Below are 10,341 nucleotides of genomic sequence, written 5' to 3' on the forward strand. Positions count from 1 at the left end.
ATGCCACCTGCCAACCAGCTGGTACAGAATCCTCACTGGTGGGAGTCAGGGTGGTCAGCTGTGTCAGACACATGTTTACTAAGCACAAGAATGATCATGAAACAAGAACTCACCATTCCTTTTCAGGTGTATCAATCGAGGCTATTTGAATAAAAATAGATACATGACAAGGCTTTATATTTTTGGGTATCTATCCAAAAATAAAGATTAAAAAAATAATAATAAAGCAAACAGAAAGGGAAATCTGGATTTTTGGGTTATATTCATCACTACTCCCCACTGGAAAGAAGAAAGTTCTTCCCTCCCCCATCCTCCTGTGTCTGGTGGTCCAGATTGACAGGGAACCCAGAGAACCGTGTGCCCCTGACAGGGGCTCCCTGCATCCTCAGTCCGCTGTCCAGCATCCACAGCCTGTGGTCATCACGTCTGACGTCTTCACAGTCCGCGAAGCCCAGGACTGTAGGTCACTCTGATCCACTACGACACAGTGTGCCGACTTTCAGACTCCTGACTCCCACGCATAGTGTCCTCTAGAACTCAGAACCCACCGTACGCAACACCTGCCACCTCGCTAAGCTCCGCTCTCAATGTCCCCTGCACCATCCGGACCCAGCGGAACCCACCGTACACAACACCTGCCACCTCGCTAAGCTGCGCTCTCAATGTCCCCTGCACCATCCGGACCCAGCGGAACCCACCGTATGCAACACCTGCCACCTCGCTAAGCTGCGCTCTCAATGTCCCCTGCACCATCCGGACCCAGTGGAAACCCACTGTACACAACACCTGCCACCTCGCTAAGCTCCGCTCTCAATGTCCCCTGCACCATCCGGACCCAGCGAAACCCACTGTACACAACACCTGCCACCTCGCTAAGCTCCGCTCTCAATGTCCCCTGCACCATCCGGACCCAGCGGAACCCACTGTACACAACACCTGCCACCTCGCTAAGCTCCGCTCTCAATGTCCCCTGCACCATCCGGACCCAGCGGAACCCACTGTACACAACACCTGCCGCCTCGCTAAGCTGCGCTCTCAATGTCCCCTGCACCATCCGGACCCAGCGGAACCCACTGTACACAACACCTGCCACCTCGCTAAGCTGTGCTCTCAATGTCCCCTGCACCATCCGGACCCAGCGGAACCCACCGTACACAACACCTGCCACCTCGCTAAGCTGCGCTCTCAATGTCCCCTGCACCATCCGGACCCAGCGGAACCCACCGTACGCAACACCTGCCACCTCGCTAAGCTGCGCTCTCAATGTCCCCTGCACCATCCGGACCCAGTGGAAACCCACTGTACACAACACCTGCCACCTCACTAAGCTGCGCTCTCAATGTCCCCTGCACCATCCGGACCCAGCGAAACCCACTGTACACAACACCTGCCACCTCGCTAAGCTCCGCTCTCAATGTCCCCTGCACCATCCGGACCCAGCGGAACCCACTGTACACAACACCTGCCACCTCGCTAAGCTCCACTCTCAATGTCCCCTGCACCATCCGGACCCAGCGGAACCCACTGTACACAACACCTGCCGCCTCGCTAAGCTGCGCTCTCAATGTCCCCTGCACCATCCGGACCCAGCGGAACCCACTGTACACAACACCTGCCACCTCGCTAAGCTGTGCTCTCAATGTCCCCTGCACCATCCGGACCCAGCGGAACCCACCGTACACAACACCTGCCACCTCGCTAAGCTGCGCTCTCAATGTCCCCTGCACCATCCGGACCCAGCGGAACCCACCGTACGCAACACCTGCCACCTCGCTAAGCTGCGCTCTCAATGTCCCCTGCACCATCCGGACCCAGCGAAACCCACTGTACACAACACCTGCCACCTCGCTAAGCTGCGCTCTCAATGTCCCCTGCACCATCCGGACCCAGCGAAACCCACTGTACACAACACCTGCCACCTCGCTAAGCTCCGCTCTCAATGTCCCCTGCACCATCCGGACCCAGCGGAACCCACTGTACACAACACCTGCCACCTCGCTAAGCTCCGCTCTCAATGTCCCCTGCACCATCCGGACCCAGCGGAACCCACTGTACACAACACCTGCCGCCTCGCTAAGCTGCGCTCTCAATGTCCCCTGCACCATCCGGACCCAGCGGAACCCACTGTACACAACACCTGCCACCTCGCTAAGCTCCGCTCTCAATGTCCCCTGCACCATGCGGACCCAGTGGGACCCACCGTATGCAAGACCTGCCACCTCGCTAAGCTGCGCTCTCAATGTCCCCTGCACCATGCGGACCCAGTGGAACCCACCGTATGCAACACCTGCCACCTCGCTAAGCTCCGCTCTCAATGTCCCCTGCACCATGCGGACCCAGCGGAACCCACCGTATGCAAGACCTGCCACCTCGCTAAGCTGCGCTCTCAATGTCCCCTGCACCATCCGGACCCAGTGGAACCCACTGTACACAACACCTGCCACCTCGCTAAGCTGCGCTCTCAATGTCCCCTGCACCATCCGGACCCAGTGGAACCCACTGTACACAACACCTGCCACCTCGCTAAGCTGCGCTCTCAATGTCCCCTGCACCATCCGGACCCAGTGGAACCCACTGTACACAACACCTGCCGCCTCGCTAAGCTCCGCTCTCAATGTCCCCTGCACCATCCGGACCCAGTGGAACCCACTGTACACAACACCTGCCACCTCGCTAAGCTGCGCTCTCAATGTCCCCTGCACCATCCGGACCCAGTGGAACCCACTGTACACAACACCTGCCACCTCGCTAAGCTGCGCTCTCAATGTCCCCTGCACCATCCGGACCCAGCGGAACCCACTGTACACAACACCTGCCACCTCGCTAAGCTCCGCTCTCAATGTCCCCTGCACCATCCGGACCTGGAACCCTGCCCGCGGCAGTTTTGAGACCTAGCTCAGCTTCGTCAAGGGGTGCTGGTCGGGTTTCTGTTGGCTTCTGCATGGTGCCCTTTGGATCCACCTCCGCCGACCCGGTGCAGTTGGTCAGAACCGGGGCCCAGGAGCAGGACTGCTTTGACAGTTGCTGAGAAGAGTCTAGCACCCAGCCGGTGCTCTGGGCTGAGACTCTCTTTTGAGCCCGTGGAGGCCTGGCCGCCCCTGAAGGGCACAATCTCCTCTTCCCAACGAGGGCTATTTCCTCTCGCAACGCCCGCCCCCCCCCCTACACCTGGGTCAGCGGTGAGATCGGGTCCACTCTACCCGTCACTGCCGCTCAGGGTCCACTCGTCGCGACAGTGCCACCATGCAGCGGTGACTCACTTTGTCACTGGGCGTCACCACTCATACCATCGTTTGGCAGAGTCATCTACAAACCCTCAGGTCCAACTCTTTTGTTTTCCTTTCAGAACTTTGCATCCTGGCACATGATCACTCTCTCCACCCAGCTCCTGTTGCGGGTGGTTCTCCAATACTGCGGTCTCTCACGACCTTGTCCCCCTCCGTCCCAGTGACCTCGTCCCCAGCAGCTTGTTCACGTGGTCATCCGAGAGCGCTATCCACAACATGCTTCCTCATGGGGGCCTTCCTCTCTTTAGAAAGTCAACATACTCCTTATTTAAATAACATTACCCGCCCTCCCTTGCACAAAAAAAAGTGACCAGTTCACCAGAAGAAGAACTGAGGAACAGAGTGAACCCTGCAGACGGCACTGTGGGAGACACCGCCTCGCTCAGGCGGATGCCACTGCTCTTAGGTCAAGGTGTTAGAAATTTTACACGTTGAACGCTTCCTGAAATTAAATTTTTGCCACAAATTGGATTTTTCTTTGTTGTTGTTGTTAAACAAAGCATTGGATTATGACCCAGTTTATCATAAAGAGGTCTGGCCTATTGTCCTACATATCTCAAGCCATGAGGAAGGCAAATTAGTCAATTTTCCAATTACAGGAAGTGTGTTTCAGTCCTCACATCCCATGCAGGAGAAGGAGAAAGGACTTCCGTCATTGCAGTAACTTACGTTTCTCCAATAACTCTCCCCTAAGAAGCTCAAAGCGCTAATTTAATTAAACCCTCCAACACGCTCCTGAAGTAGGTGTTATTACTTCCATCTGACAGGCGCACAAATGGAGTCACAGAAAGATGGACTCCCCGGCCTGGGGTTACACGGTGAGTTAGTAGTCGTGGGGTCAGACTAACTCTGGGCCCTCTGGCGGGCGGGCTGTTCTCTCCAGTCTGGATTGAAAATCTCTCAGCCTCTGCCCTCTTTACAAAGTCTCAGCTTGACTCCTGCCTGTCGCCAGACCACTGACGACTTTCGTTGTTCCCCCGAGTTGGGGGGAGTCCAAATCCCAGGTCATTCAAAAATGCACCCGACGTCCAATCCTGTCTCCCACTTTCTGGGATGGCATTCATTTGAGGCAAATTCTGGTGGTATTATTCTTCCTCCTTTTTACTCAGACACTCTTTGTCAACACCTTCTCTCTCTCTCTCTCTCTCTCTCTTTTTACATAATTAGGCGACCTAATCCCAGGAAGCAAGGCTGTTTGCTTTTAATTAAGGAATGAATTGTGCGTCAAAGTTTCATGGGAAATTTTCAGAATCTTCATCTAATCTTTTCCTAATGAAATGAGTCTGAGGGCTGTCCCCGTGTGCGTTAGTCACCGTACATGCCGAACGTGACCTGAGAAAGGGATTGAGCAGACAGAAGTACACTAGGAAGCAGACGTCACCCAGGGCATGAACATGTAGACAACTTTCTAAGGCAGACAGGGTGTCACCATATTCAATAACAATATAGAGCCATCTTATCTTTGTCAAAGCTGGTTTCTTACCTCTATTTTCTAATCTTTCAACCAAGGGGCCTTGTAAGCCCTTTCAAAAAAAAAAAGAAAGGTAATATTTTAGGAAAATCTATTTAGAGAAAAGTAACTTTCAGTCTTATCTAGTCACACCCTGTATAGAGGCTAAGACCAGAAAGGTCAAATGGATAAAACCAAAATGTGCTCTTTCTTACTGTTAAGTAATCTATTAGTCAGCTGTGACCGCCACAGTAGAATACCAAAGCCTGGGTCAGTTCCGTAACAATCATTCATTTTCTCATAATTCTGGTGGCAAAACGTCTGAGACCAAGTTGCCAGCAGGGTTGGATTCTTGTGAGGTCTCTCTCCTCGGCTGCCTTCCTGCCGGGTTTCCCTATGGCCTTTCCTCTCTGCACGCAGGAAAAGAGGCTTCTTCTTCTTCCTTATTCTTCCTTATTCTTCCTCTTCCTCTTCTTCCTCTTCCTCTTCTTCTTCTTCTTCCTCCTCTTCTTCTTCCTCCTCTTCTTCTTCTTCTTCCTCCTCTTCTTCTTCTTCTTCCTCCTCTTCTTCTTCCTCCTCTTCTTCTTCTTCTTCCTCCTCTTCTTCTTCTTCTTCCTCTTCCTCTTCCTCCTCTTTTTCCTCCTCTTCCTCTTCCTCTTCTTCCCCTTCCTCCTCTTCCTCTTCTTCCTCCTCTTCCTCCTCCCCCTCCTCCTCCTCCTCCTCCTCCTCCCCCTCCCCTTCTTCTTCTTCTTCTTCTTCTTCTTCTTCCTCCTCCTCCTCCTCCTCCTCCTCTTCTTCTAACAAGGACACCGGTTTTATCAGATGAGGCCCCAACCATATGCCCTCATTTAACCGTAAAGAGTCTATCTCCAAATAGTCACATGAAAGAATTAGAGGTTAGGGCTCCCACCCATGAATTTAGGGGGACAAAATTCAGTCCACAACAAGTAATTTCCACCTTATTCAATGACGCAGAAGAAAAAGACCCATTGCTACGTCCAGGAACCTATATACACAGGGATAACCCTGAGCAGGCAGAACATAACTTTAAAATATATACGTACTTATATACATGTGTGTGTGAATGTGCACAATTTTCCCCAAAAGAGTTTTTACTTCCTTGAAAGGAAGCTAATGCCATGGTCTACTGCTAAACAAACGTTAATTCAAGTTCCACTTTTCAAACAATTTACCCCCCAGCCCGAGTCACCAACATGAACGCCAGTCCGGGGTTCGGAAAGTGCTCTGCCTACGCCTGATTCTCTTATCATACGTTCAGGACACAGCTCACTTTCAGCTCCCCAAAGCAACAACACCGCAGAGCCGAAGTTCTATTCACACAATAACCTCAAGTGATCTGAAATGACGTTCCTGGCTCTGACCTGCACAGACACTATCGTCTCAAGAGTGGCACTTAACCTCTTTCCCCTTCGGCTTCCATCTTGATTATTAAATACAGATTCAAAACCTATCAGTGATGAAAAGACCCTTGAGTGCTCCAGTGTGTGTGTTTAGGGAACAGCGGCTAACTGTAAGACGTTAGAGTCAGCGTCAGGATACTTCTTTTACTCAGCAGCAGAAATGGTGATTGTTGTAAATGCCCGGAGCTTTAGAGTCATTGCGAAGGATGGAAGAATGGACGGAAAGCCGCGGTAACGCAGTAGGCCTGTCCTTCTTTAGGCACGAGTAACGCCCCAAACAGGAATCCTGTAGAAATCTCTGGCCCTTTCCTCTTCCTGTTGTTTAGCCCCAAGGACAATAGTCTTGATGGTTTTGAATGCCCTACATCAGTGTTCCCCATCCTTTTTTGGGCCACAAACCAGTTTAATATCAGAAAATATTTTCACAGACGGGCCTTTAGGGTGGGATGGATAAATGTATCACGTGACCGAGACAGGTGGCAAGAGTGAGTGTTAGACGGATGTAACAGAGGGAATCTGGTCACTTTTTAAAAATAAAACATCGTTCAGACTTAAATATAAATAAAACGAAAATAATGTAAGTTATTTATTCTTTCTCTGTGGACCGGTACCAAATGGCCCAAGGACCGGTACCGGTCCCCAGCCCGGGGGTTGGGGACCACTGCCCTACACCATTTCAGAAGCTCACTTGGTAACTGATATGTCTTGCTAGACTCGGTTTCCCATCGACACGGTATTTCTTGCTCCCTTTCACCCATTCTCACACTATTCTGTACATGATCCCCCGATTGCGGACGTCCGGTTGTTATCCCACGTAGTAATCTGTAAGTGGTCTTCCTCGTCTGTCGTATGTAGGCTTCTTAAACACTGAAGTCAATTATTTATATGTGTTCCCCCAGCAGCTGGCACGGGGCCTGGAACAACGTGTGACTCAGTGTGTTTGTTTAAACAACGTGTGATTCAGTGTGCCAAAAAAAATGGCAAATAATAATTTGATTTTCCCAGACATCTGAAGTGTCTCTTCCCGTTTATACAAGTGCATAAAGGATCGAGGGATGGAATATAAAATATTCCAGTCGCCACCACTTTTTAATCAGGAACATCTTTGTCCCTTAGAGCTCATGATGCTTCAGGCTGGCTACTCTCTACCTTAGGGATTTCCATGGGTCCTCTGTAAAGTGTTTGGGCTTATAAATTAGTACAAGAGCGTAAAACGTGATACTATATAGAGCAGTAGTTCTTAGCTGTTGGTGATCAGGAATTCTGAAAAATTGGAAAACAGATTATCAATGATTTGTGAAAGGGCTATTTCCAGAATTTGTCTATTATAAGAGTAAGTGTCCCCAATTTACTGTCAAAAGTGTCCCTTGTTTTACTAACCACCAAAAGCTATCAGAAATCAGGAAGAGAGCAAATCCAGAAAGAGGCGCCCTACAAGGCACAAAGAGTCAACACCCTGACTCCAAAAACTAAATAAATACATTTTCTGGCAATACACAATACCCAGGAGAACAATAGAATTCACCTCCAACAGTCTGGGCATGCGAGAATCTATTATGTTCACAATAAAGTAGGCCAAGTCAGTGGAACGATTCCAGACGGTAACTAAAAGAATTTCTCTCTCTTTAATTATACTTTTAACAGACTCCTCACACGTAAACACCACAGGGATGGACAGTCTTCAGTCACGTTCTGTGCCCGAGGAAAGTGAGGCTCACGTGGGTCCCGATAATGACCTAAGCCCATGGTTCACCAAGTCTTCTGTCATCAGCGTCACCAGAAAACTTGTCATCAAGGCAAAGACCCACAGGCTCATGCACGGCGGACTGAGGGCTGGTGATCTGTGTTTTCCCAGGCCCTCTGGGGACTCCAGTTCAGGCTACACCCCTAGAACCACCCCTCCAAGCTCCACTGGTGGAGCTCCAGAGAGTCCACTGATGGCAAAGCCTTGGTTTGAATGCTCTGAGTCCCATCTTTGCTTCAAGCACCTTGACTGTGGTATGGATGCAATAAATAAATGTGCTCTCGAAGACGGAATGGTAACTTGGGAAATGATGAAACTGTCAAACCTTCTTCTCTCGGTGTTTCCTTTCTTAGCTCAAACTCTGTCCAAAAGGCCTGTATGTTTGTTGTCAGGCACATAAAGAAATCTCACTGACCTCTGGCCAAGGAGCTCAGTCTGTTTGTGAGAACATTATTCCAATACACCAAGGCTGAGGCTGTGGGTCCGACCCCCAGGCACATACAAGAAATCAACCAACAAATGGAACAAATTGATGTTTCTCTCTCTCTCTCTCTCTCTCTCTCTCTCTCTCTCTCTCCCACTTCATCTCTCTCTAAAATCAATTAAAAAAAAAAGATCTTATTGAAAAATCGAGAGATCTCGTCTCTTTCTTTAACTGAATTCTTCATATGAGTTTTTCTGAGGTGTGTGTTTTCATGGTGTCCTCTCACTCTCTCCGGCTTCCTCGTTCTGTGTCTGTGGTTTCCATCTGCTCGCTCCCTCCCTCCCTCTCCGGCCTCTGTCTAGTCATCGTGATCCTTGATTACACCGGCACTTGCCCGGCTTATCTCCGTGAATAGGTTTTAATGCCACGTTGTTTGGATAGAATTTGGGACTGCACAGGAGACGTGCAGCTTGGGGAGCATCATCAGGGCAAGGCCCCCGTTCATTTCCAAACTGGCGTAGCACTCGGCCCTCTGTGTCTGAGGCATCCCGGAAGCGCGGCGATTGCGTTCCCATGCTGGTCTGCAGGAATGATTTAGACCACACTCCAGACAGCAGATGCTCTTTCCTTTACCTATTGTCCCAAGACAAGATTGAAATGTTTTGTCCTTAAGAGCAGTGGTCCCCAACCTTTTTTGGGCCACGGACTGGTTTAATGTCAGAAAATATTTTCATGGACCGGCCTTTAGGGTGGGATGGATAAATGCACAAAATAAAATTATGCAACCGGCGTAAAAACTATGGTATTTTTAAATATAATTGTCGAACTTATGAGACAAGAGTCAAGAGTGAATCTTAGACGGATGTAACAGAGGGAATCTGGTCATTTTTTAAAAATAAAACAGAAGACAATTTGACTTTGGGTGAGGGGTATACAGCATAATCAAATGTCAAAATAATCTGGAGATGTTTTCTCTCAACATATATACCCTGATTTATCAATGTCACTGCATTAAATTTAATTAAAAAAGATAAAAATAAATAAAAATAAAACATCGTTCAGACTTAAATATAAATAAAACGGAAATAATGTTAAGTTATTTATTCTTTCTCTGCAGACCGGTACCAAATGGCCCATGGACCGGTACCAGTCCACGGCCCTGGGGGTTGGGGACCACTGCTTAAGAGAAAGGAAAGGAAATGAAACTGGACTATCCCCCAAATTAACAAAAGCAGAATGTCCTTCCAGGCCAAGAGGCTCTATTCATGGGATGGAGGGCAAACTGTTCTTCCACCTAAGTCAGACAGACCCTTTGTTGACCGGTAATATAAGGCAAGCAGACAGATGTTCCTATTGTCAGCATCCCTGGGAATGATCACTGTGGCCGTTTTTTATTCTCTCCAAGGACGGCCCTGAGAACAGCCGTGTCGCTGACGAGTCCCTGTGTGGTCACGACTCCAGAGAGCCCAGCTGAACCCACCAGGCTGCTCCTGTGTGCCACACAGCCGTGGACACTCTACCTGCTTCCTTTGGGGCCAGCTCTACGGCACCGGATTCAGGTTCAAGTGCTGCAGGTCACCAGCCAGAGGACATTGCGTAAGCCACTTAAACACTGAAACGTCCGTCATCTCTCAGCTGGACACTGGAAGTCTGACGTGGCCGCCCCTCCCACAGGAAGTCTGAGGAACGAGGCGACAATCAATGGCTCCCACACAGAGGTCGGTCCAACCTCCCCATCGCGCCCCACGGGACGTGGCCCAGCCTCTGGAGGCATTCTTGACTATCACGGCAGAGGAGAAGGGTGGCTCTCCCAAAGACCAAGGGTAATGCTAAACCTGTGACACACACAGGACAGTCTTCTACAACCAAGCGTCATGTGGCCCAGAGAGGTCAATGGTAAGAAACGGTGGGTGAGATGGCACCTGTGGAATTGCTTTATAAATTAATTACAAGGGTAGTTATTCAACACATGTCTACTGTGTGTCAGGCACTGTCTGGGAGATGGGGGTGTTCTT

At 49.9% G+C, this 10,341-nt stretch overlaps 1 protein-coding gene across 1 annotated transcript; it reads left to right on the top strand.

The window, feature by feature from the left end:
• Positions 1-2,895, top strand: LOC136315083 (uncharacterized). Its single transcript, XM_066246262.1, has 5 exons — positions 1-21; positions 333-459; positions 525-699; positions 764-1,225; positions 1,290-2,895. Exons 1-5 carry the CDS (start codon positions 1-3, stop codon positions 2,893-2,895), a joined length of 2,391 nt encoding a protein of 796 aa, XP_066102359.1.
• The last annotated feature ends 7,446 nt before the right edge of the window (positions 2,896-10,341 follow it).

The sequence above is a fragment of the Saccopteryx bilineata genome, chromosome 11, assembly GCF_036850765.1.
Source record: "Saccopteryx bilineata isolate mSacBil1 chromosome 11, mSacBil1_pri_phased_curated, whole genome shotgun sequence".
NCBI classification, from domain to species: domain Eukaryota; kingdom Metazoa; phylum Chordata; class Mammalia; order Chiroptera; family Emballonuridae; genus Saccopteryx; species Saccopteryx bilineata.

What these genes read in the sequence shown, in the direction of transcription:
- LOC136315083 (XM_066246262.1), top strand. Translation starts at nt 1, where the DNA reads ATGCCACCTGCCAACCAGCTG. An exon ending in CGGACCCAGCGGAACCCACC is followed by an intron (nt 700 to 763) that starts GTATGCAACACC and finishes ATCCGGACCCAG; the next exon opens with TGGAAACCCACTGTACACAA. An exon ending in CGGACCCAGCGGAACCCACC is followed by an intron (nt 1,226 to 1,289) that starts GTACGCAACACC and finishes ATCCGGACCCAG; the next exon opens with TGGAAACCCACTGTACACAA.